This window comes from Pelodiscus sinensis, unplaced genomic scaffold (genome assembly GCF_049634645.1).
Source record: "Pelodiscus sinensis isolate JC-2024 unplaced genomic scaffold, ASM4963464v1 ctg52, whole genome shotgun sequence".
NCBI lineage: Eukaryota > Metazoa > Chordata > Testudines > Trionychidae > Pelodiscus > Pelodiscus sinensis.
The window spans coordinates 237712-264987 of NW_027465958.1; the positions used below are offsets into that span (position 1 = coordinate 237712).

General features: G+C 52.9%; 1 protein-coding gene across 5 annotated transcripts in view; it reads right to left on the reverse strand.

Moving 5' to 3' along the window:
- Positions 1-17832, reverse strand: part of LOC142825354 (zinc finger protein RFP-like) — a 57476-nt gene extending 39644 nt beyond the window's left edge. For 2 of the 5 annotated variants that reach the window (XM_075917336.1, XM_075917339.1), the window contains exons 1-6: positions 17374-17832; positions 15290-15385; positions 4709-4939; positions 4375-4397; positions 3180-3295; positions 1052-1099 (exon numbers count right to left, since the gene is read on the reverse strand). In XM_075917336.1, the coding sequence (XP_075773451.1) occupies positions 1052-1099; positions 3180-3295; positions 4375-4397; positions 4709-4939; positions 15290-15385; positions 17374-17790 (931 nt within the window). In that variant the 5' untranslated portion in view covers positions 17791-17832. The remainder of the gene's footprint in view (positions 1-1051; positions 1100-3179; positions 3296-4374; positions 4398-4708; positions 4940-15289; positions 15386-17373) is intronic. The other 3 variants (XM_075917338.1, XM_075917337.1, XM_075917340.1) reach the window with 2 other exon arrangements.
- Positions 17833-27276: the final 9444 nt, after the last annotated feature.

Sequence of the window (27276 nt, forward strand, 5' to 3'; positions counted from 1 at the left end):
CTCTGAGGTCTCGGCCCAGCCCAAGGGGCAGCTCACTCCCCGGCAGGGAGGGGCCGTGGCAGAGAGAAGGGGTCAGAGGGGCCCTGACACTGGGAATCTGCCCCCTCTCCCTGGGCTGGGTACAAGCGTCTCTGGGCCGGGGACCCCAGATGGAAACTGCCTGGTCAGGGCTGGCTGAATCCAGGCCCTGCCCTCGGCTAGGCCCCTCCCCATTGAAATGTCCCCGGGTCCCAGCTGCCTCTGGGCAGGGTTTGTGATTCCCCCGCACGGCACGTCTGGGCTCGGCTCCTTTCCCGCCGCACTGGGGCTCTGGGCCGAGCTCCGACCTGCTCCACACCAGGCTGCTCAGTCTCCGGCCCAGTGCCCAGACCCCACAGAGCCAGCAGGGAGGGGCAGGGACCGGCCCCAGCTGGGCTGGGCGGGAAGAGGCTGAACAAGGCGAGTCCTGCACTGGGGGTGCCCAGGCGCCGTGCGGAGGGAACGGGGGTGTCTCTGTCCCAGCCATGGCAGGAGGCTGACTCAGGGGTGACAGATGGAAGAGGGGCTGAGAGAAGCTGAGCTCACGTGGAGGGAGAGAGGAAAAGGGGAACAGGACCAGAGCTTTGATCTCAGTAGCCCCCCCAGCTTCCTGCAATGGGCCCAGGGCTGCCCCTATCTATGCCGCATGCCCTGGTGCTCTGGGGTCTGATCCATCTTCTCCTCCCTTCGGGGGCAGGAGAAAGAGCAACGTCCCCGAGTGCCCCAGAGTCCATGCTGGGCTCAGCCCCTCAGTCAATGGGGGGGAGGGAAACGCCCCTCTTGGATCTCCCCGGCAGAGAACAAGGGGAGCCCAAGGCCAAGAGGAGGCAGGGAGGGGTGAGGCTGAGGGCTTTGGATACTGGGGGAGGGGTACAAGCTGAGGCAGGGAGTTGGGCTCTGGGCTGGGGCTGTTGGCTTCGGGGGGTCTCAGGAGGAGAAGTTTGGGGGCAGGAGGTGGTCCCTTGTCTGGAGGAGGCTGGGGAGGGGCCGTTTGTGGGGTTCTGAGGGGGGCATGAGGCCCAAGGCAGCTCACCTGGTCTGTGCGCTGTTAGGGCTTTCTCCAGAGCAACCGGCAGAGTGTCTGGGGGAGGAGAGGGGGAGATTCAGGATTGCAGGGGGAGCCCAGAGCCGGGTTATCGTGTGACAGACACACTCAGGCCTCGTTCACATCCAGCCTTTTGTCGGTGCCTAGGCCCAGGCCCTGCAGAGCCTTTGGCATCAAAGCAGCTTTCGACACTTTGGGCCCTTGGCGCTAATGGGAGGTTCAGAGAGTGTGAGATCCTGGCTCTCGCTGGGAGCTGTTTATCCCTGGGGAAACTGAGGCAGGAGGCAGTGGGCTCCATGAGAAAGATTCACCCTGTGCTGGCAGAGCAGAGCAGGGAGGCCACTTGTGACCCGCTGCTCAGTGGCTGCAGGGGCCGGGGCCGGGCTTGGCTCAGGCTTGGGGGAGTCACATCCCGGTTGCAATGGCCCCGTGTGCCTGGGGCAGGGCGCAGAGAGCCAGGGGCCCAGTGTCACACTGAACATACCCCTTTGTCCCCCCCCCCCCGAATCCGGCCACCCAATCCGGCCTGTGGACCCCCCTGCCGGACCCTCAGGCACATGCAGCTGCCGTGGTTTAAAGCTCAGTCCCATCGGCTCTGGGCTCTGCAGTGAGGGGGGGGGCTTCATGTGCTCTCCCCACCCCCAGCACAATCCTCAGCTCCAATTGGCTGGAAACAACCAGTCAATAGGAACTGAGAGATTGGCCTGGGGGCGGGGAGCAGCACAAGCCTCTTCCCCCTCCCGGAGCTGAGAGCCACATGGAGAGAGCAGCCTGCAATTTTAGTGATCTGGGGCTGCAGCAGGCAGGGAACCCAGCCTGCCTTGGGGGTGCTGCAGGGCTGCTGGCTGGGAGATACTTAGGTAAGTGCCTCCCAGCCACAGCCTGCCTCTGGCACCCCAGCCCCTCCTGCATCCCAACTCAATTCCCTAGGTCACCCTCCAAGCCCTCTGTACCCCCTGCCCCAGGTCACAGCTCCCTCCCAGACCCTGGACCCCCTCTTACGTCCCTCCCCCAGGCCAGAATTCTCCCCTGCACCCCGCCCCCTGACTATGAACCGCAATTCCCTGACCAAGGTCACTGCCCAAACCCTCTGCAGTCTGGACCCCCCTTTTCCCCTTCTCCCAGGTCACAGCTCCCTCCCAGAGCCTATGCCGCCTTCCTACACTTCTCCCCCAGGCCAGAATCCATTCCAGCACCCAGACCTCCTCCCTGACCCTAACCCGCATTCCCTGACCCAGGTCACTACCCCAAACTCCTGTCTGACCCAACACCATCTCCTGCACTTCAGTCCCTTACCCCATGAGCCCTTCTGTACCCAACCTCCAACCTAGACCCTGCGCTCCCACTACAGCAAAGTGTGGCTCTTGGCCACTTTCTAAAATCTTGGACTGGCCCCTACCAAGAATTATTGCCCCCCCAGCCCGATTGATGCTGATTGGCTTGGATTGGGCCTGACGAGCCATGTGCTTGTCACAAGGGAAATGTTTCCTACAGGGACCTTTCTCTTAAAGTGCCGTGTTCCTGAGTTGCTCTGCAGGACACAGATGTGTTGTCCACACAAGGTGCTTGCATACAGACACCCAGAGTGACCTGCCCAGGCCAGGGAGCCATGTCCAAAACCCCCTGTGGAGAAGTGACCCATGCACATCACAAAAGAGAGGAACTTGAAAATCGCTTGAGCAGGAAAAACCCTCCAGCAATTCAAAGTTCCTGTGTGAGCCGTGTACAAATCACACAAGGTACTTACTGTCCCTAACACAAAGGGGATTGGAACAGAACTCATCCGGGTATAATGTGGATGGTTCTAACAGGTCAGATACTGTAAGGGGTGGTCCTACTGTCGCAGGAGAAATGCACCATGACCGGCGTGTGCCCTAGGAGAAGGGAACTGGGCGTGTTTCTCTCCCTGGCGTTTCTCACTCTCACACTCACTGTCATTGCAAAGGCTGCTTCTGAACAAATAAGGGTTTGAATTAATCAACCTGAGTGTCTTGGAACCCAAGTCTGGGCCATTTACCCCGAATTACATGGAAGCATCATCTAATTATGAACCAATTGACCAGCATCATTCTCCTTCCATGGTCTCACTTTGCCCTCCTCCATCCCCCCTAGGTACCTTTGAACTCCCTCAGCGTCTCCGACAGCACAATCACTTTCTGGGAGAAACCACGGACTTGTTCTTCCAGTTGAGGAGCCATCTCCTCTGGCTGCTGGGCCTGCCCCTCCTCACACCTGGGGAGAAACAACGTCCCATGGTGACCCTGCAGTGGTTCCCAGCCTTTGGGCACTTTTCAATTTATGAAAATTTCATGGACCTCCTCCCCTTCCTGGGGACAAAAAAAGAAAAGGAAAAGAAAAAGAAAAAGAAAAAGAAAAAAAGAAAAAGAAAAAGAAGGATTGGATCAACCGCCACGGGCCCAGTCCTTGCTTTTGAACTCTCCACAGATCCCCTGCAGTCCTGTCACAGATCACCAAGGGTCGAGGGTTGCCAGATACTTTCACAAAAAATACCTCCCCTCACATGGTGGGTGCAAAACAACCCCACAACCACAACCAAAAAAAAGTGTCACTGCGCCTTTAAATCCCCAGGGTCCCTGCTCTCCGCGCCCCCACCAGACGGGGCAGAAAAAAATGGCCCAAGCGCCCTTCCGACTGTGAGAAACAGAAAATACCGGTCATTTACCGGACAGAGGCCGCAAATACCGGACTGTCCGGGCCAATACCGGACACCTGACAACCCTACAGGGGTCTGTGGCCCACAGGTTGGGAGCCGCTGTGATCCTGCCTTGAGTGACTCAGTTCTTAACTTCTGGTTAGCGGGTATTTGAGTCTCCATGACCAACTCCTCCCTGGACCTCAAGGTGCTGAGGGACAGGAGGTTCCCAGGGGAAGGGCTGTAGGAATCTGCCCACTAGGGACTAGATTGAGACACCAGCTCCCCCTCCCCAGCTCATCCCACACAGGTCTCCAAACAGCCCTCGGGCAGGAAAGACCCTGGGTCCCTGCTGCCCTGTGCTGAATGGTGCCCAGCGCCCAGCAGGGACAGGCCCACGTCCCACCCCTCAGGCTTGGGGCAGCCAGTCCCCAGGGAGGTGACATGGGTAGAATGTACCACAGGCCAGTCTGCGCCTTTCCCTGGGGAGTTGCAGAGTCATCTCTAAAAGGGCGAGGGCCTCAGGGTTACATGGGTCAGAGATTTGAATCCCAAATGTGACCTTCCCGCACGTTCTGCTGTGGAGCCCTGGGGAGAGGCAGCGACAACTTCACTGCCCAGTGTTTCCCCAGCACTGTGAGGTGTGAGAGCCACTGACCTGCTCAAGGTGCTTCTGACGTCCTGGGGAGAGAGAGAGAGAGAGAGAGAGAGAGAGAGAGAGAGAGAGTTTCAGTCCCACCTGACACACACTGTGAATTCCAAGGGAGGGATTTGGCTAGCGAAGGGGAACTAGGCTTTGCCTGGCCCCAGGGCCATGGATCCCCTGAGCGAATGGGGCTTTGCCATCTCTAGTCTCTCTGTGCCTGTGGGTCTGCACAAAACAACAGTTCACATGCCAGGAAGGTGCCCTGTGACCTCTGACTCCTGTGCCCACCTGCTAGGGGCTGTTCTGTCTCTGTGGCGGGATCCGGGGAATTTCCCCTCAGTCTCACCTGCAGGAATTCACTCGCTGGCTTCTGACACTTCCCCTCCAGCTCCCGGATCCGCTTGCTGAGACGTGAAATCTGCTCCGAGAGTTTGGTGACAGTGTCAGTCTGGAGCCTCACAAGCTCCTTGTCCAGCTTCTGCAGCTGGGCCAGCAGGAATCGCTCTTGTTTCTCCAGGAACTGCCGCAGCTGCTGAAACTCGGCCACAATCTTCTGCCGCTCAACTTGTGTCCGTTTCTGGAAGAAGAAGAACCAAAGGAAGAACATCAGCACCAACGCTAGGGGCACGTGGGTGGAGCCTGGGGCCCTTCAGAGAGCGCTGAGTGTGCAAGGGGAGAATCTCTTTGCAAATTCTAAGTCACTGGACAGTGAACAGTCTCCTGTGGTTACTAGAGAGAGAATTTTTTCATGTCTTCCTGTTTGGCCCCAGAATCTCATGAAGGATGTTTCCACGTCTGACGTGCTTTGGATCGTGAGTGGCTCATGGCCCCAGCGATGCTGATCCAAAGCAGCAGGGAACAGGACTTCGCACTAGCCCTTGGTGACATTTTCCACATTATGGTTTTTTTCCTGGGAAAATGCAGATTTGTCACCAAAGAAACAGTTCATGAATCACTGGCAACGTCACCGGTTATTGTGCTGCAGAAAGAAATACATGAAAAATCAAAACTTATTTTTGAAACTGTCTCATAGACTCATAGACTTTAAGGTCAGAAGGGACCATTGTGATCATCTAGTCTGACCCCCTGCACAATGCAGGCCACAGAATCTCACCCACCCCTCTTAGAATAATCCTCTCCCCTATATCTCAGCTATCAAAGCCTACAAATACTTTGAAGGCCCCAAGATGCAGAGAATCCTCCAGCTGTGATCTGTACCCCATGCTACAGAGGTAGGCAAAAAACCTCCAGGGCCTCTGCCAATCTACCCTGGAGGAAAATTCCTTCCCGACCCCAAATATGGCGATCAGCTAAACCCTGAGCATGTGGGCAAGACTCACCAGCCAGACACCCAGAAAGTTCTCTATAGTAACTCCTATCATCCCTCCATTGACCTATTTCCCACTGAAAATGAATGGTCAATTAGTTACCAAGATCATGTTATTTCATCAAACCATCCCCTTATCATAGAATCATAGAACTGGAAGAGACCCCAGAAGGTCGTCAAGTCCAGCCCCCCGTTCTAGGCAGGACCAATCCCATCTAAATCAACCTGGCCAGGGCTTTGTCAAGCCGAGACTTAAATACCTCTAGGGATGGAGTCTCCACTACTTCCCTAGGGAACTCATTCCAGTGCTTCACCACGCTCCTAGTAAAATAGTTTTTCCTAATATCCAACCTGGACCTCTCCCACCACAACTTGAGACCATTGCTCTTTGTTCTGCCATCTGTCACCACTGAGAACAGCCTCTCTCCATCCTCTTTGGAACCTCCCTTCAGGAAGTTGAAGGCTGCTATCAAATCCCCCCTCACTCTTCGCTTCTGCAGACTAAACTGACCCATGTCCCTCAGCCTCTCCTCGTAGGTCATATGCTCCAACCCCCTAATCATTTTGGTTGCCCTCCGCTGGACCCTCTCCAATGTGTCCACATCCTTTTTGTAGTGGGGGGCCCAGAACTGGACACAATACTCCAGATGTGGCCTCACCAAAGCCGAATAAAAGGGAATAATGACATCTCTGGATCTGCTGGCAATGCTCCTTTTAATGCAACCTAATATGCCATTAGCCTTCTTGGCTACAAGGGCACACTGTTGACTCTCATCCAGCTTCTCATCCACTGTAACCCCCAGGTCCTTTTCTGCAGAACTACTACTTAACTGGTTGGTCCCCAGCTTGTAACTATGCTTGGGATTCTTCCGTCCCAAGTGCAGGACTCTGCACTTGTCCTTGTTGAACCTCATCAGATTTTTAGTGGCCCAATCCTCCAATTTGTCTAAGTCACTCTGGACCCTATCTCTACCCTTAAGCGTATCTACCTCTCCCCCCAGCTTAGTGTCATCCGCAAACTTGCTGAGGGTGCAATCCAACCCCTCATTCAGGTCATTAGTACAGATATTGAACAAAACTGGCCCTAGAACTGAACCTTGGGGCACTCCGCTAGAAACCGACCGCCATCCTGACATCGAACCGTTGATCACTACTCGCTGGGCCCGGCCTTCTAGCCAGCTTTCTATCCATCTTACCGTCCATTTATCCAATCCACATTCCCTAAACTTGCTGGCAAGAATATTGTGGGAGACAGTATCAAAAGCCTTGCTAAAGTCAAGGTATATCACATCCACTGACTTTCCAATGTCCACCAAGCCAGTTACCTCATCATAGAAGCTAATCAGATTGGTCAGGCACGACTTGCCCTGGGTGAATCCATGTTGACTATTCCTGATCACTTTCCTCTTATCCAAGTGCCTCAAAATGGATTCCTTAAGGATCCCTTCCATGATTTTTCCAGGAACCGAGGTAAAACTGACCGGCCTATAGTTCCCTGGATCGTCCGTCTTCCCTTTTTTGAAGATGGGCACTACATTTGCCTTTTTCCAACCATCTGGGATTTCTCCCAATCTCCACGACTTTTCAAAGATAATAGCCAAAGGCTCCTCAATGACATCTGCCAACTCCCTCAGTACCTTCGGGTGCATTAAGTCCAGACCCATGGATTTGTGTACATTTAGCTTTTCTAAATAGTTCCTAACCTTTTCTTTACCCACCAAGGGCTGTCCATCTTCTTCCCATCTTGCGTCACGTAGCGTAGAAGTCCAGGAGCTGAACTTGTCCGTGAATACAGAGGCAAAGAAAGTATTGAGTACTTCAGCTTTCCCCACATCATCTGTCAGTAGGTTACCTCCTTCATCCATTAAGGGCTGCACACCCTCTCTGATCACCTTCTTCTTGTTAACATGCCTGTAGAACCCTTTCTTGTTATCCTTCACATCCTTAGCCAGTCGCAATTCCATCTGCGCTTTCGCCTTCCTGATAACCCCCCGGCATTCTTGAGCTATACCTTTAAACTCCTCCTTGGTCATTTGTCCGAGTTTCCACTTTCTGTAAGCTTCCTTTTTGTGCTTAAGTTCACCAAGAATTTCCCCTGTAAGCCAGTCCAGTCTCCTACCATGTTTGCCTCCCTGTCTTACTATTCTTTTAGAGTTCTATTAGAGTTCTTTGAAGGGGTTAACAAGCATGTGGATAAGGGGGATCCAGTAGATATAGTATACTTGGATTTTCAGAAAGCCTTTGACAAGGTCCCTCACCAAAGGCTCTTGTGTAAATTACATGGCCATGGGATAAGAGGGAAGGTCCTTTCTTGGATTGAGAACTGGTTAAAAGACAGGAAACAAAGGGTAGGAATAAATGGTAAATTTTCAGATTGGAGAGGGGTAACTAGTGGTGTTCCCCAAGGGTGAGTCCTGGGACCAATCCTTTTCAACTTATTCATAAATGATCTGGAGAAAGGGGTAAGCAGTGAAGTAGTAAAGTTTGCGGATGATACCAAACTGTTTAGGATAGTCAAGACAGAAGCAGACTGTGAGGGACTCCAAGAATATCTCACCAAACTGAGTGATTGGGCAGCAAAATGGCAAATGAAATTTAATGTGGATAAGTGTAAAGTAATGCACATTGGGAAAAATAACCCCAACTATACATATAGTATGATGGGGGCTAATTTGGCTACGACAAATCAGGAAAGGGATCTTGGACTTATCGTGGACAGTTCTCTGAAAACTTCCACGCAGTGTGCAGCGGCGGTCAAAAAGGCAAATAGGATGCTAGGAATTATTAGGAAAGGGATAGAAAATAAGACTCAGAATATCTTAGTGTATGTTTACACTACAATGTTAGTTCGAACTAACGGACGTTAGTTCGAACTAACATTCATAGCCGCTACACTAGCGCTCCGCTAGTTCGAATTTGAATCGAACTAGCGGAGCGCTTAGTTCAAACTAGGAAAACCTCATTTTACGAGGATTAAGCCTAGTTCGAACTTACTAGTTCGAATTAAGGGGTGTGTAGCCCCTTAATTCAAACTAGTGGGAGGCTAGCCCTCCCCAGGTTTCCCTGGTGGCCACTCTGGCCAACACCAGGGAAACTCTATTGCCCTCCTCCCGGCCCCGGACCCCTTAAAGGGGCACGGGCTGGCTACGGTGCCCGTGCCAGGTGCAAGCCTGCCAGCACCCAGCCAGCAGACCCTGCACCTGGCACAGCACAGAGCCACCCACCCGATGTCCCCCAGCCCACCCCCTCTTCCCGGGACCAGGCTGGCGGCTCCAGGGAGCTTGCCCTGGACCGCAAGAGGCGGGCACCTTCCTGGGCTAGTGCGGACATCGTGGACCTCGTCCACGATCTCCGCACTAGGCACAGGAAAGTGGCCGTCTAGGGCAGGATAGCTGCCAGCCTGGCCACCCAGGAACAGGTGTGCATGAAAATCAAGGGGGTCCACTGAGACCCCCGACCCTGAGCCCTGAGCTTACAATGGCCGTCCTGGGTCAGACCAAAGGTCCATCTAGCCCAGTAGCCTGTCTGCCAACAGCGGCCAACCCTAGGAATCCTGGAGGGGATGGACCGAAGACAGTGACCAAGCCATTTGTCTCGTGCCATACCTCTCCAGCCTTCCACAAACTTTGGGCAGGGACACCACTCCTACCCCCTGGCTAAGACTACTCCATGGACCCAACCTCCATGACTTGATCTCACTTCCCTTTAAACTCTGTTCTAGTTGTAGCCTTCACAGCCTCCTGCAGCAAGGAGTTCCGCAGGTTAACTATTTGCTTTGTCAAGAAGAACAACTTTCTCTTACTAGTTTCAAGCCTGCTACCCATTCCTTTCCTTTGGTGTCCTCTAATCCTTCTTTATGGGAACTCATGAAGAACTTTCCTGAATGCACCCTCTCCACCCAACCCCTGCTTTTAGAGACCTCTATCCTGTCCCCCCTCCGTCTCCTCTTTTCTAAGCTGAACAGTCCCAGTCTCTGTAGCCTCTCTTCATCTGGGACCTGTTCCCAACCCCTGATCATGTTAGTTGCCCTCCCCTCTCCCAGCCTTTCTCTTCCCCTCTCCCACCTCCTTTTCCCAGTCTCCCCCAGTTTTGTTCAATAAAGACAGAGTCAATGTTGGAAGAAACGTTATCTTTATTTTGTACATCAATAAGAAGGGGGGCTAGGGAAGGGTAAGTGGAAGGAGGTGAGGGAGGAATGGGGTACAAGCCCCCGATGGGGAGGACTGGGCTGGCTCTGCGGGCTTCTGGGGGTGGAAGCTCTCCTGCAGTCCCCCGATTACCCCCTCTCCTCAGATGGCAGCCTGCAGCAATTGCAGCCGGGCTGATGGCCGAGTGCTGTGATGTGCCCAGTGTGGGTACTCCGGGCACTCCAAGCCAGGACTGCTTTGCAAGCGGGGCACCCCTTAGAACTGTCTGTCCGGGGTGGGGGTCGGGACCCTTTAAGCGCAGCCCTCGGCTAGCCTGAGACAGCATCTCCATGCTCTAAGTCCTCCTCTGATGCCCTGCCGGCACTGCTTCCGGCCATCCTTAAGCCCTGTTGAGAGTCCACTCAATGTGGACTTGCTAGTTCGAATTAGCAAAACGCTAATTCGAACTAGTTTTTAGTTCTAGACACGTTAGTTCGAATTAGCTTAGTTCGAATTAACTAATTCGAACTAAGTTAGTTCGAATTAACGTTGTAGTGTAGACGTACCCTTACTGCCCCTGTATAAAACTATGGTACGCCCACATCTTGAATACTGTGTACAGATGTGGTCTCCTCACCTCAAAAAAGATATTTTGGCCTGGGAAAGTGTTCAGAAAAGGGCAACTAAAATGATTAGGGGTTTGGAACGGGTCCCATATGAGGAGAGGTTAAAGCGACTTGGACTTTTCTGTTTAGAAAAGAGGAGACTGAGGGGGGATATGATAGAGGTTTATAAAATCATGAGTGGTGTGGACAGGGCAAATAAAGAAAAGTTATTTATTAGTTCCCTAAATAGAAGAACTAGAGGACACCAAATGAAATTAATGGGTAGTAGGTTTAAAACTTATAAAAGAAAGTTCTTCTTCACACAGCGTGTAGTCAACCTGTGGAACTCCTTGCCAGAGGAGGCTGTGAAGGTTAGGACTATAATAGAGTTTAAAAAGAAGCTAGATAATTTCATGGAGGTTAGGTCCATAAAAGGCTATTAGCCAGGGGATAAAATGGTGTCCTTGGCCTCTGTTTGTCAGGGGCTGGAGAGAGATGGCAGGAGACGGGTTGCTTGATCATTGTCTTCGGTCCACCCTCTCTGGGGCACCTGGTGCTGGCCACTGTTGGTAGACAGGATACTGGGCTAGAAGGACCTTGGGTCTGACCCAGTACGGCCGTTCTTATGTTCTTATGTTGCTACACGTCGGGATGGTTTCTTTCTGTGCCTTCAGTAAGGCTTCTTTAAAATACTGCCAGCTGTCCTGGACTCCTTTCCCCTTCATGTTAACATCCCAGGGGATTCTGCCCATCAGATCTCTGAGGGAGTCAAAGTCTGCTTTTTTGAAGTCCAAGGTGTGTATTTTACTACTCTCTTTCCTTCCTTTGGTCAGGATCCTGAAATCTACGATGTCATGATCACTGCTTCCCAGGTTGTCACCCACCTCCACTTCCCCTATTAGTTCCTCCCTGTTTGTGAGCAGAAGGTCAAGCTGCGCACGGCCCCTGGTCGGATCCTTCAGCACTTGTGTCAAGAAGTTATCCCCAACATTCTCCAAAAACTTCCTGGATTGCCTGTGTACTGCCGTATTGGATTCCCAACAGATGTCAGGGTGATTAAAGTCCCCCACGAGAACCAGGGCCTGCGATCTGGAAGCTTCTCTCAGTTGTCTGAAGAAAGCCTCATCTACCTTATCCACCTGATTCGGTGGCCTGTAGCAGACACCAACCACAACATCATTGCTGTTTGCTCCTTTAAACCTAACCCATAGACTTTCAACAGGTTTTTCTCCCTCTTTATACTGGAGTTCAGAGCAATCGTAGTGCTCTCTTACATATAGTAGAACTCCTCTTCCTTTTCTCCCCTGCCTGTTCTTCCTGAACAGTCTATACACTTCCATGACAGCGCTCCAGTCATGCGAGTCATCCCACCAAGTCTCTGTTATCCCAAGTAAATTATATTTCTTGGTCTGGACCAGGGCCTCCAATTCTTCCTGTTCGTTGCCCAGGCGTCTCGCATTAGTGTACAAACACCTCAGGTAACCAGTTGATCGTCCTATCTTCTCCATTCAAATCAGGGGTCCTCCTTTCTTGCTCCTTCCTCTCTGCATTTCTTCCCAGTATCCGACTTTCCCACTCCCCTCAGGGTTTTGGTCACCGTCCCCCGACGAACCTAGTTTAAAGCCCTCCTCACCAGGTTTGCAAGCCTGCCCGCGAAGATGCTCCTTCCCCTCTTTGTTAGGTGGAGCCCATCTCTTCCTAACAATCCTTGCGCCCGGAACAGAGTCCCATGGTCGAAGAAACCAAAGCCCTCTCTGCGACACCATCTGCGCAACCACGCATTTACGTCCTCAATTCGACGATCCCTGCCCAGTCCTTTCCCTTCAACAGGGAGGATGGACGAGAACACCACTTGCGCTCTGAATTCTTGTGTAGCCCTTCTGCCAGGCCGAGAAAATAGCAGCAAGGGTCGGGTTCAGTATCTAGGGGTCTCCTCCCAACAAGGTAATACAACACTGGCTTGAGCCCCCACCCAGTGACCTGGGAAATCTTACATACACCTCTGGGTGCCTCAAAAGAAGCGATTCTTCCCCTCTCGCAAGCACAGAGCCTCAGTATAGTAGCAAACCTTTAATAACATGAGGTAACCGACATCAGCATTAAATTGGGGAAACACCAGAACTCGGATTTACAGACCAAACATGAGCAAAGGGCCTCCCCCCAGCCACAAATCCCCCCAAAGTCCCAAAAGTCCAACACCCCAAAAGTCTCTGCCCCGGGTTTGTGCCGCCCCAGGGTTCAAAAGTTCACCCGGCAGGGTTTCACCATCCCAACCTGGAGGGGCAGGGATCGATGCACCTTACGTGGTCCGCTGGTGGGTCCACCGATGGCTCCGTCTCTCCGTGGGGTTCTGCCTCCGCCGTTGACGCGAGTCACTCCGCCACACTCCGCCAGCCATCTCGGTCCACGCCCTTGGCTGCCAGCTGGTTGCTCCTGCTGCTGCGCCGCTGGCTGTCTGCTGCCGCTCCTACCAGCTGCAGGTCGTCCCCGTCAGCCGCTCTGCTGTCTGCCCGCACTCACCGGTCATCCCGGCAAACATCTCTGCTGTCCGCCTGTGCTTGCTGGTTGTCCCTTGCAAGCTGCTCTGCTAGTAGCCCAGCAGCTTAGCACCAGGCTCCCCTCAGCAACAGTGATTTCAGCTCTCGTCCGCAGCACAGCGCCAGGCTCCCCACAACACCAGTGATTTCAGCTCATAACAGAGGAGTCTGAGCGCTAGCACTCCACTGGCCCACAGTGAAGTTAACTCCACAGCTCACAACTAGACTCCTAATGGAATCCAAATTAACTCTGATATTCCACAGTGGAGAGAGGAGGGGGTGCAATCGGTGTTGTTTAGGCCCTTAGACAGGACCCCACCACCAGGTACAAAGACCTGTCCCCAGCCTCTCTCAATTTGACTGGGTTTGGAACCCATGCCCCTTGTCTAGCGAGTGCTACTTAGTTTATGGCGAATCCCTCTGTCATAAACAGTTCCACCATTCCATTGTCCTGGATTCACATAATCAGGGTAACAACACTTTTATCCCCCCTGCCTCAATAACAGAGAGACTGGGGATCCCACAGTGGCCACCAGATGTCAGGATAGAGTTTACCCTGACCCCGCTTACACTTGGATCCTTTTTCCCAGCACTACGTAATCCGCAGTAACCCGCTCAAGGTCATTCTTGGCCGTATCATTAGTTCCCACGTGGAGAAGCAGGAAGGGGTAGCGATCCGAAGGTTTGATCATCTTGGTAAGCCTCTCAGTGACATCCTGAATGCGAGCTCCCAGTAAGCAGCACACCTCTCGAGATTCCATGTCCGGACGGCAGAGGGATGGCTCAGTCCCTCTTAGGAGAGAGTCCCCGACCACCACCACCCGTCGTTTTCTTTTGGGGGTGGTAGCCGTGGAACCCCCATCCCTAGGATTACGCATCCTATGCCTTCCAGTAGATGGTGTTCCTTGTGTTTTCTAAAATTATTTTTAAGGAAATGGTCAAGTTGAAACAAAACATTTTGATTTCTGCAAAAAAAATTAATTTGACAAAGCAAAAAATCAAATTTGTGATTTGATAATAATTTCAAAAATGGATTTTTTTTGTTCAACCCACTTTGTTAATACCCTGCCTGCAGAGATCTGGTGTTTGCCCAGTTCTACTCAGAGCCACGCTCACTGAGACAGGTGGGAAGAAAAAAACAAATGAACCTGTGAGAGAAAAAGCAGGAACCCAAGGTGAATGACAAGAATGGAGAAACTGTCAGGGCGTTTACACAGCAGCACTATTACAGAATAGTGGCCGTTATTCCAAAATAACAATGTGAGCGTCCACACAGCAATTCTGTTATTTCTGAATAAATTCAAAATAACGGGCAGCTTATTCCAACTCTGTAAGCCTCATTTGACAAGGAATAAGGCTTCTTCTGAAATTGCTATTTCGAAATAGAGGTTGTGTGGGACGCCCCACTACTGCTACTTTGAAATAGCCCCTCCCCAGGGCCGTTCAGAGTAATTTCTCCCCAAGGTTTCCTGGGGCTCTACATCGAGGTAGCGCATCCACATTAGGGGAGCCTGCCTCAGACTGATTTTGAGGCTCCCCTGCAGTGTGGACGCGCTATTTTGAAATAAGCTATGTCAGGATATATTTTCTGGAACAGCTTATTCTGATATAAGCGTGCAATGTCGAGGTACCCAAAGGGACTAAGCCAGGAAGGAGCGGAGGGAGGGAACTCACCGCATGACAGCTGGAGACACGGGGCTTTATTTAGTGATTGAAGCTGGAACTCTGAACAGCAAACAGAGATTGCACAAGGGGACTCCTCCGGACATAACTAAACGTCCTGCAAACTCTGGGCTGAGAGAGGCTGGGAACTGACAAACGAACGTGTTTCACTGGGCTTTGGTCTCAGGCTCGGCATTTCCTAATTCCCAATTTGGTGTTTGTTAATATAAATTGTTGTTTGTGAAGCGAGTGTAATTAAGATAATTGTAACTAAAAGACTGTAGATGAGAATAGCAGTTCACAGAGCACGTGGCAGTGGTTTCCACCCTGTGGTCTTTGTGCCCCCAGGGCCATGGACCATGTGAGCAAAAGACTTAGACTGGACAGAATTCAGCTGCTCACACAGAGATTTGATTTTCAAAGGGGTCAGAACTTCCCTCTGCCATTTCTAAAGGGGTCCACAAATGTACAGAGGGTAGAAGCGGCTGGTTTAGGGCACAACCCTAAGGAGGGATTTTGCTAAAACAATGAATTGTGGTTTCTGGGTGCTCATTCTCTGGCTGATGAAGAGAAACAGTAATCCAGTCTAGGGCCGCTCTTTAATGTCAGATTCGGGATCAACTCCCTGCGGCTCTCTACAATGGCAGGGTAATAACACCGGGCACCTACCAGATACTTCTGGCTGGTCTCCTCCCTGCTCACTTTCAGTCCCAGCAGCTTTTCTCTCTCAGCTCTCAGAGTCTTCAGCTGGGCCTGGAGCTTTTCCTGGAGACGCAGAAACATTTCATGTGACTAAGCAAAAAATCAAATGTGAGATTTGCTAATAATTTTAAAATAGATCATTTTTGGTTCAACCCATTTCTGTAATGTCCTGCCAGGGAAGATGTTTAGTTTTTTAGTTTTGTTTCTCTTATTGTTAGTTTTAGAATTAGTGGGAGGGGAGCTGGCTCTGCGCAACCACACACTGTACTCGCCACTGCAGGGCCTGGCAGGTTTATGGGATTAGAGACACAGAATCACAGTAATAGACACTGGGGCTATGTCTACACTCGCGGCTTCTTGCGCGAGTAATATGCAAATGAGGCTAAGCGTGGAATATCACTGAGCTTCATTTGCATACCTAATGAGCCACAATTTTTTTAAGAAGAGGCACTTGCGCAAGAAGGAGCGTCTACACTGCCCCTTCTTGTGCAAGAAAAACCCTCTTGCGCAATGCCGTTACACCTATTACTTTTCAGGAAGAACGGCGTTGCGCAAGAGGGTTTTTCTCATGCAAGAAGGGGCAGTGTAGACAGCTCCTTCTTGCGCAAGAGTCTCTTCTAAAAATATGGTGGCTCATTAGGTATGCAAATGAGGCTTGGCTTCATTTGCATATTACTCACTCAAGAAGCCATGAGTGTAGACATACCCTGGGAGTGTTTTCAGAGTGTTTGAAATTCTTGGCCCTTGTTACAGTAGGGAGCTGGGGTCACATATTTAGAGGCTGCATGCGCAGGGGCAAGGGGAGATGGCAGGAGAGGGAGCTGGAGGAGAAGAGGGACACTGCGAGCGTCGGGGACCTCCAGAGAGGCCGGGGCGCGTGGAGGGGTGGGGGAGGAGCAGAGAGGAGGGACACAGCCAGGCAGGTGCAGGGTGGAAATCTGGCCTGGCAACCACCCGCACTGACCTAGCTCTGGCGATTGCAGGTGTTTGCAAACACCCCTCAGTGCCCCTCCCCCATTCCCACCCTGGTTCTTTCTTTACCCACCTACTGTGGGCCGTGTGCATGAGGCTGTGGCTGGGGCTAGGAGCTCTCTCTGGCTGGCTTGTCTGTAGGGTGCCTGGCCCCAAGGGGCCCCAATCACTCCCTGGGGCCCGGAGAGGCAAGTGCTATAGACACCAATGCATTCTACTCACTACCAATTATTGCCATTGCCATGAACGTCAGCATGGACACGTGGGGGGCACAAGTTTCCCCCCCCCCGAATCTGCAGAGAGAAATCCCAAAGAGGAATCTGCAGGACTGGAACTCTCTCTGCGTCTCAGAGAGGGTGGGGACAAGGCTGGGCACAGTCTGGCTGGCCCTTTCAAGGGAGTAGCTCTCAGCAGGGTTCCTGTCAGCCGGGCGTTTGGGCCGTCAGCTAGGAGAGATTCCAGTGCTACCCAGCTGATTAGCAGCACGCCCAGTCACCCACAGCTGGCAGCAGGTGTTTCTATGGGTGGTGCACAGTGACACATGCCTTGGCGCACTGAATAAAATTTATTCCACACCCAGACGGACTATTTTAGAAGGCACATTGGTTGTCAGCCCCGCCTGAGACATAGTCAATTCTCCTCCCCAGGCAGAGACAATGAAGGGCTGGATGAGGGGCCCTGGGATCCAATCTGGCCTGGGGTAGGTCAAACAGTGTCCCAGGGAAAGCCAGAGGGAGGAGGCCCCTAGAGCAGGCAGAGGAAACCCTGGATCTTGCTCAGGATGATAAGGTCAAACTCCAGACTCAAAATCCTGAAAGTCCCTGCTGGGAGAGCAGGGCTCTTACTGGCTTCAAAAAATGCCACTGTGGGTGTTTTTTGGAAAACTGAGGCAGGGCTAGCCCATGCCACAAGGGGCACTCAGAAGGCAAGGACCCTGCTGTGGTGCCCTATCACCAGGCCGTCCCTGCTTCCTGCAGTCCCACCCCCGATCCTATTGGCTATATTCCCAGGGCGGGAGCTGCTCCCCAGTGCTCCCCTCCGTCCCATGAGGGCAGGGATCACAGTCGGCATTTCCCTACCTGGAATTCTTCGACAGCTTCCTCGGCAGGAATCACGGTGTGACCTCGGTGCCCCTTGGATCTGTCGCACACCACACAGATGGGGATTTCATCCTCTCTGCAGAAGAGCTTGAGAGGCTCCTGATGTTTCTCACACAGTCTTCCTGAGGCTGGTTCCCTCCCTGCCTGTGACTGGAGTTCTCTGGCCATGTCCACGAAACTCCTCAGCTGCCTGTTCGGCCTGAGGTTCCCCTGGGCAAAGGTCCGTCTGCACTGGGGGCAGGAGACGTCTGTGGTGAGTCCCCCCCAGCTCTGGGTGATGCAGGCTCGGCAGAAGCTGTGATCACAGTCGAGAGCCACTGGATCGTTGAAATACTCCAGGCAAATGGAACAGGTCACTTCATCCTGGAGCTTCTTTACTGTATTCGCAGCAGCCATGGCTTCTCCTGCAGAGACCAGAGAGTTTAGTGTCACTTTCGTTTGCTGGGAAATGGGCGGGTTGCACTATGAATCAGTCAGTGCTTCCTTTCTGGGCGTGTTCTCCTGCTCTTTCCCTTTACAGATTCTACCAGCCTTTACATGAAGTGTGATGAGTCCAGACTGACAGTGACTCCTCCAAAACATCTGCCAGGCCCCAAACTTGGGCCTAGGCGCTCAGGGTGCATCTACACTGCACCGTTATTTCGGACTAAGCTGTTCTGGAAGATACATTCTGAAATAAGAGCATCCACACTAGAGAGAAGCCTCAAAATGAGTCTGAGGCAGGCTCCCCTAATGGGGATGTGCTACCTCGATGTAGAGCCCCAGGAAGCACTGGGCAGTAATAGCTTTGAATGACCCGGGGGGGGGGGGGGAGCTATTTCTTAATAGCAGCAGTGGAGCGTCCACATGACCAGCATTTGGAAATGGATCTTTCGGAAGAGGCGTTAGTTATTGTGGAATGAGGGTTACAGAAGCTGGAATGATGCTTTCGACTTTATTTCCCAATAGCGGAATTGCTGTGTGGACACTCGCATTGTTCTTTCGGAATAACGGGGCAGGGCAGATGCACCCTGAGTGAGAAAGGGGTAACAAGCAACTGAGAGGTTCACTGCCCGACATGGGGGTGTGATAGAACAGCCAGGGAAGGAGGGCAATGGTCACAGCTACTGACTAATTGCCTCTCCCCACCTGGCGTTTAGGCTCCTTAAGCCCCAGGTCTCTCTGGCTGTGTCTAGACTACATGCCTCTGTCATCATGGGACGAGGTTTACCTGGGCTGCCGACAAAGGGCTTTGATGTCGGCAGGGGAGCGTCCAGACTAGCGTGCTGAGCCGACAAACAGCTGATCAGCTGTTTGTCGGCTCAGTGCGGCAGCAATGTAAATTTAAATGAAGCTGCGATTATTTAAATCATTTAAATCGCGGCTTCATTTGCCTTTGCCAAAACAACAAATCTACATGGCTTAATCTACGGAGCCATGTAGTCTAGACGTACCCTCTGGTGCCCGTGTAACCCACTGCAGGGGGGTGTAGCTGATGCTGTTCTCAAGGGGTGAAGACTGAGCACCGAGGGTGGGAAGCTCGCCTGTGCTGTGAGGGGGGGGGGGGGTCCTGGTTCCATCCTGGGGCTGCTGGCCCAGAGACCAGCTCTCACCCTTGTGCTTTGCCGCAGTGACAACTGCGTCTTTTCAGTGTAGTCTCCCCAGCTCTCGTGGCAGTGGGCGGGGGGGGGGGGGGGGGAGAGGGGAGGGAGCTGGCGCTGGTCTCCAGTGGTGTGGGGGGGGGGGTCAGGGGCTAACCAGAGGTCCCACAGTCTCAGGCCACTCGCCCAGCCTGGCTGCAGGGGGCTCTGGGGCCAGTCAGAGGGGGCCTGGGAGAGTCTGGGGAGCAGCCCCCTTGGACCAGCCCTGGAATCCAGCTGTGGGGAGAAAAATCAGCAAAGAGGCAGCTGGACCCTCTTCCCACCAGGTTCTCACTGCCCCTCCTCTTTCCCGCCCCCCGCAGCCGCAGCCCCTGTCAGCCACCGGCACAGCCCGGGCAGGGAGGCAGGAAAGGGGCCAAGTAGCGAGTCAGGCTGAGGGGGGCTGGGCAAAGTTCCTCCTGCCTTGCAGGGGCCCTGCCAACAGCTTCTCTCTCGTGCGCTGCTGCTGAGGAAACCGCCCTGGGAGAGACGCGCAGGCCCTGGGGCCAGGGGGCAGCCGCTGAGGTAGCGGAGTTGGGAGAGCGCGAGGCTGGAGGTCGAAAGGTCCCTGGTCCAGTCCTGGGCTTGGGCAGACGCCTCTGTCCCTGGGGCTGAGCCCTTGGTTGGCTCCTCCATGGAGAGCGCAGCTGGGCCTCCTGGAAGGGCCTTGTCTGCCCTGCTGCCCACCTAGGTCCCAGCCCTGCCTCCCTGCCCCTGTCTGCCTAGGTCCCAGCCCTGCCTCTCTGCCCCTGTCTGCCTAGGTCCCAGACCTGCCTCTCTGCCCCTGTCTGCCTAGGTCCCAGCCCTGCCTCCCTGCCCCTGTCTGCCTAGGTCCCAGCCCTGCCTCTCTGCCCCTGTCTGCCTAGGTCCCAGCCCTGCCTCTCTGCCCCCGTCTGCCTAGGTCCCAGCCCTGCCTCTCTGCCCCCGTCTGCCTAGGTCCCAGACCTGCCTCTCTGCCCCTGTCTGCCTAGGTCCCAGCCCTTCCTCTCTGCCCCTGTCTGCCTAGGTCCCAGCCCTGCCTCTCTGCCCCCATCTGCCTAGGTCCCAGACCTGCCTCTGCCCCCATCTGCCTAGGTCCCAGCCCTGCCTCTCTGCCCCTGTCTGCCTAGGTCCCAGCCCTGACTCTCTGCCCCCGTCTGCCTAGGTCCCAGCCCTGCCTCTCTGCCCCCATCTGCCTAGGTCCCAGCCCTGCCTCTCTGCCCCTGTCTGCCTAGGTCCCAGCCCTGCCTCTCTGCCCCTGTCTGCCTAGGTCCCAGCCCTTCCTCTCTGCCCCCATCTGCCTAGGTCCCAGCCCTGCCTCTCTGCCCCCATCTGCCTAGGTCCCAGCCCTGCCTCTCTGCCCCCATCTGCCTAGGTCCCAGACCTGCCTCTCTGCCCCCATCTGCCTAGGTCCCAGACCTGCCTCTCTGCCCCTGTCTGCCTAGGTCCCAGCCCTGCCTCTCTGCCCCCATCTGCCTAGGTCCCAGACCTGCCTCCCTGCCCCTGTCTGCCTAGGTCCCAGACCTGCCTCTCTGCCCCTGTCTGCCAATTCTTTCAGCCTTCCTTCATAGCTCATGATCTCTAGCCCTTTCATCATTCTTGTTTCTCTTCTCTGGACCCTCTCCAATTTCTCCACATCTTTCATGAAATGCGGTGCCCAGAACTGGACACAAGACTCCAACTGAGGCCTAACTAGTGCAGAGTAGAGCGGAAGAATGACTTCTCGTGTCTTGCTCATAGGATTGCCAGGTGTCCGGTATTCACCCAGACAGTCCAGTATTTTCGCCTCCTGTCCGGTAAAAAAAATCAGAGAATACCGGACACCTGAGCTGTCAGGTAGTCTGATTTTTTTGCCCCCTGGCCAGGAGGCAAAGATGCCAGGCACCTGGCAACCCTAAACACGCTCGGTGCCCGGCCTCCCTCTCCTCCACTCCAAACCCTCCTCTGGCCCCCAACACCCGGACCCCACCCCTCATGCTTACCTGGTTCCGCATGGCTTCCGGCACAAAATGGCCGCTGGGGAAAAAAAAGATCAATGGCAAGCCAGAGCTTTGGAAATCAGGAGTGAGCATTGCCTCCCCAGGTCTTAGTGCTCAACCGCTCCCCTCTTCCCTATCTCTGCCTCTTAAAGGGGATATGCTGTTTTAATGCTGTTCTATTTAAAAAACATTTTTTTTTGCTTGTCTTGGAGTCCAGTCCCTTTTTTTTTTTTTAACTCAACAACCTTTGTCTCCCCCCCCTTTTTTTTCTCTTCGACAGAATTTTTTCCCTGTTTTTTTTTGGGGGGGGGGGCAGGAGGAGGTGTTCCGTATTTTTGTTTCAACCATCTGGCAACCCTACTTGCTCACAACATACCTGTTAATGCAGCCCAGAATCATATTTGCTTTTTTTGCAACAGCATCACACTGCTGACTCATATTCAGCTTATGGTCCACTATGACCCCTAGATCCCTTTCTACCGTACTCCTTCCTAGATAGTTGCTTCCCATTCTGCATGTGTGAAACTGATTGTTCCTTCCTAAGTGGAGCACTTTGCATTTGTCTTTATTAAACTCAATCCTGTTTACCTCAGACCATTTCTCCAGATCATTTTGAATGATGACCCTATCCTCCAGAGCAGTCGCAACTCCTCCCAGCTTGGTATCATCTGCGAACTTAATAAGTGTACTTTTTATGCCAATATCTAAATCGTTGATGAAGATATTAAACAGAGCCGGTCCCAAAACAGACCCCTGTGGAACTCCACCTGTTATACATTTCCAGCAGGATTGTGAACCATTAATAACAACTCTCCGAGTACGGTTATCCAACCAGTTATGCACCCACCTTATAGTAGCCCCATCTAAGTTGTATTTACCTAGTTTATTGATAAGAATATCATGTGAGACCATATCAAATGCCTTACTAAAGTCTAGGTATACCATGTTCACCGCTTCTCCCTTATCCACAAGACTCATTATCCTATCAAAGAAAGCTATCAGATTGGTTTGTCATGATTTGTTCTGTACAAATCCATGCTGGCTGTTCGCTATCACCTCGCCACCTTCCAAGTGTTTACAGATGATTTCCTTAATTACTTGCTCCATTATCTTCCCTGGCACAGAAGTTAAACTAACTGGTCTGTAGTTTCCTGGGTTGTTATTTCCCGTTTTATAAATGGGCACTAGATTTGCCTTTTTCCAGTCTTCTGGAATCTCTCCTCTCTTCCATGATTTTCCAAAGATGATAGCTAAAGGCTCAGATACCTCCTCTATCAGCTCCTTGAGTATTCTAGGATGCATTTCATCAGGACCTGGTGACTTGCAGGCATCTAACTTTTCTAAGTGATTTTTAACTTGTTCTTTTTTTATTTGATCTTCTAAACCTACCCCCCTCCCACTAGCAGTCGCTATGTTTGGCATCCCTTCAGACTGCTTGGTGAAGACTGAAACAGAGAAGTCATTTAGCATCTCTGCCATTTCCAAGTTTGCTGTTACTGTTTCTCCCTCCTCACTGACCAGTGGGCCTACCCTCTCCTTGGTCTTCCTCTTGCTTCTAATATATTTATAAAAAGTCTTCTTGTTTCCCTTTATTTCCGTACCTAGTTTGAGCTCATTTTGTGCCTTTGCCTTTCTAATCTTTCCCTTGCATTCCTGTGTTGTTTGCCTATATTCATCTTTTGTAATTTGTCCTACTTTCCATTTTTTATATGATTCCTTTTTTATTTTTAGATCATGCAAGATCTCGTGATTAAGCTAAGGCGGTCTTTTGCCATATTTCCTTTCCTTCCAATGCAGGGGGAGGCACCAGGAGGGTGCAGGGGTAAGGGAAGATGCAGGTGCCAGGGGATTCTGGGGGTGAAGCAGAAGGGCAGACACCTGAAGGGGAGGGACTAGCACCAGAGGAGAGAGGCAGGGCAGGTGTGTAGAGGGAGGTGTTAGGAGAAGGGATGAGGAGGGGTAGCTCTCATGATCAGAGTGGGGCTACTGGAGGAGTGGGCTCAAGGGGGACACCTTTTTTCTATTTTTTCTCCAAAGGGAGCACTGCGTAATTTGCTGCACTGGGCCACAAAACTCTCATCTGCCCATTGCAGACACTCTGTTTGCTTCATGTTGCATATGATTTCCACTGTCCTGTAGTAACCCTGTGTGTGCCTCTTTCCCTGGGCACTGCACCACTATCAAAATGAAGAGGGGAAGTCTGGGTGTGACTCACTGAGGGAGAATGAGTAACCTGAGCCTGGGCAGGGGAGGTGCAACCAGCTGACACCTTTTTGCCCAGGAAGCTGGACAAAGGAGGGGGGAGGGTTAAGATGTTAAGAAGTGGATAATTGTCTAATCTATTAGTTGATAAGAGGCCCTTCTGCAGTTCTCCAATTGCAATGTAATAGGAGCTGAGTGCCATCTCTTTTGCTCCAGAGCGGATATGTGGAAAGGTGCAATGGGCAATGCCTTCCTAATCAGTTGATCATCCCACCTCCTCTGTGTTTTCCCTCCCATGCCTTGTAATCGGTTCCATCACGGTCCATCTTGCCGCTATAGCAACCTTTCATCTCAAGATCGATGACTCCTTGATATTTTCACATCCCCTCACTGAGAGATTCTTGAAAGGTTTACAAGCGCTCTACCCAGAGGTTGTTCCACCTGTGCAGCCTTGGGACCTGCACCTGGTCTTACACACTTTCACAGCCTCCTTTCAAACCAATAGCTACCAGTTCATTATTGCATTTGTCTATGAAAACAGCCTCTCTCATAGCCATCACCTCAGCCAGATAAATATGTTCAATTGCTGCATTCATGGCAGACCCTCCTTACGCAACCTTTTTCAAGGACAAAGTGATGTTACACATGCGCCTCAGATTCCTCCCTAAGATACGATCATACTTCCATAAATGGATCCTTCCTCACCAAACGAGTCACCTAGCCACGTTTTTCCCTGAACCTCATGCTAACTCCTTTGAGTAAAAAATGCACCCCCATAACCTATGTGGGGCACTTTCCTTCTACCTCCATCGTCAGGGCTTGACAAACTGCAGTGAAATCCACTCACCAGCTCTGCACCACGCATGTGCCAGACCGGCACTGCGCATGAGTGCACCACCAGTGAACGGGGCGACCAGCTGAAATCTGCTTGCCACGGGCGAGTAGATACACTGATTTGTTGAGTCCTGTCCATTGTATTAAGCACTTTAGATCCTCTCTGAGATTATTCAGTTCCGTAGCAAGCCATAACAAGGGACAGTCCATCTCATCTCAAAGGCTTTCGCACAGGATATCAGACTGTATCAGACTCTGTTATGCTCTATCTGACGTTGAACCTCCAACGACCATACGAGCACACTCTGCTAGAGCAGGGGTGGCCAACCCGAGCCTTACGAGCCGCATGCAACTCATGAAGAAAAAAATTGCAGCTCCTGACGGAACCGGGATGGAACTCAGAACCGCTCGGGTCAGCCACTCTCACGGCCTGTGCCATTCCACTCACGGCCTCCAGCATGCTATGTCATATCCTGAACATGCAGGCCGGGTCACACACACTGTCCCAGCCTGCTTGGGCTAGCAGCTGGCCACTGAGCGCAGGTAGTGGCTTTGGCAGCAGCTTTGGGACCCAGGCATAAGGTTGGGGGGGAGAGATGCCTGGCTCTGGAGAAGGGGAGGAGGATCGGGATGGGGGGGGTGTGCATGGCATCCCCAATGCGGCGCAGTGGCTCTTGTTCTGGGACCTGAGTATAAGGTTGAGGAGGAGGTAGATTGGGTTACAGCAGGGAGGGGAAGTGTCTAGCTCTGGGGAAAGGAAGGGGGATTGGGTTGCGCATGGCATCCCGGCCAGCTCATGCTCAAAGCCAGCTGCTCAGCGCATGTGCCCCTGTGCCTGGAGGGAGATGCACGGCTGTAGCAGCAGTGGTGGCTCTGGGACCTGAGAATTAGGTTGGGGGAGGGGATTGGGTTGGGGGGGAGTGTGCCTGGCTCTGGGGAAGGGGAAGAGAGGGGGATTGGGTTGGGGAGAGAGTGTGTGTCTGGCTTTGGGGAAGGGGAGGGGGACTGGGTTAGAGCAGGCTGCTCTTCCCCTCCCCTAAACAGCTGGTGCACTTCCTGAAATGCTGGGTCTGTCGCACCACTGGAGACTTTCCCCCCCGGAGGGGAGGGGAGGGAGTAGGAATCCTGGGACTGTATGCAGGCTCCAACTTCTCAGGAAGCTCGCAGCTGTTGTGGGGAGCAGAGGAAAAGCACATGCTTCCTGAGAAGTTGGAGCTGGCATGCAGCCCTGTGACTCCTACACACTCACGCCCTGCGCAGGCAGGCAGCAGAGGGGAAGGAAGTCCCTGGTGGAGCGACAGACCGGGCACTTCAGGAAGTGCACACCAGCTGTTTAGAGAGGGAAAGAGCAGCCCATGCACTTCCTGAGACCCGGGATCCCCAGGTACTGGCCCCAACTGTCTCTGCCCCCTCCCTCTGGCCAGATCCTGCCCCGCCCCACCCCTCATGAGTACCCTGCCCCAGTACCATGTCCCCTGCCCCCACCAGCACCAACAAGAGCTGGTTTTTTGCATCTCACTTGTGTGGCCCCAGCTGACTTTTCTGTGGGTCAGTGACCCCTGACACAAAACAGGTTCTCTTCCCCTCCCATAAACAAAGACAATGCAGAAACTTTTTGTGTTTGACACAGTATTTTATTTAAAAATGAATCCTGGCCAACAAGTCCCCAACTGGGGCTAAGCCGCCATCTGGCCGCAGCATCATAACACTCCTGCACCCCCCCATCCTCAAACCTGAGCCTATCATACAGTGGAGCCCCCGTCCTGAGCTTCTCACTTCCCCAAACTCCTGCTTCCCTACATTCTCAGTCTTCTGCCACAACACTCCTGCACTATCCACACACTGCAAATGTGTGTCCTGCCATCATACTCCCTACCTCTCTGTCTTGAGCCCCTCATGCACCCCAGCCCAAACTCCTGAACCCTCATAGCCACAAGCCTGCGGCTTGCTCAGCACCCCAACCCTCCACCTGACCCCAATACTCTCCAGCCTTGAGCCCCCTCCCTTAACCAGCATCCTCTTCTGTACTTCCTCCTGCACCCAAATTCCCTCCCAGAGTTTGCATCTTTTTTTCCCCTAATGCGGGTGTTTTTGTTTTTAGTGTTTTTTGTTTTTTTTTCACTCAACAACTTTGCCCCCGGTCTTCATGCTGTCTTCATCTGAAACAAGTTGACTACCTCTGTACTAGAGCCATGTCTACCTCAATAACCTTTCTGCACAAGGTTCCCATAACAAACATCTGTAGGCTGCTACATGGACGTTGGACCACAGGTTGGCAAAGCACTACCTGCTTACTCAGGGAACCTTATGAGAACTCAGATTGCCTAAGCCAGTCCTTTCCATTGCTTTCATGCCAGATCGCGAGTCCCTGCCTCCTTAAAACCCAGATAGGTTTGTAGTCCCCTCATGTGACGTGCCCATGGGGACATCTCCCTTGAAGAGGAAGATGTTACTCACTTGTGCAGTAACTGGCATTCTTTGAGATGAGCATCCCCATGGGTGCTCCACCACCCTCCCTTCCCCTCCTCTACTTCGGAGCTCTGGCCTCTCCAGCCAGTCTCTCTGGGTATGTCTACACTAGCGCTCCGCTAGTTCGAACTTAATTTGAACTAGCGGAGCGCTTAATTCGAACTAGGAAAACCTCATTTTACGAGGATTAAGCCTACTTCGAACTTACTAGTTCGAATTAAGGGCTGTGTAGACCCTTAATTCGAACTAGTGGGAGGCTAGCCCTCCCCAGCTTTCCCTGGTGGCCTCTCTGGGCACAACCAGGAAAACTCTTCTCCTCTCCCCCAGCCCCAGGCCCTTAAAGGGGTAGACTCTGGCCAGATGGCACTAGAATCAGACAGCCCTGCCAGCAGTGTCTACCCCTGAGCCAGTGGCCCCATCATGAGCCAGGTAGCCTGTGGCAGTGAGCCGTCCCCTGCCCAGTCCCCGAGCACCCAGGGGCCAGCCAGGGGCCGTAGATGGCGCGCAGCCTCCTGGTCTAGTGCGGAGGTCATGGACCTCATTGAGATTTGGGGGCAGGCCCCCAACGTCCATGATCTCCGCACTAGGAGGAGGAATGCGGCCGTCTATGGCCGCATAGCAGCCGCCATGGCCAGCAGGGGACACAGGCGCACCCAGGAGCAGGTGTGCATTAAGGTGAAACAGCTGCGGCAGGGGTACGCCAGGGCCACAAGGGGCGGCGCCGGTGCAGGGGCTGCCGCCTGCCCCTACTTCGCTGCCCTCCACCAACTATTGGGGGACAGGGCGGTCCGTGCCAGCCC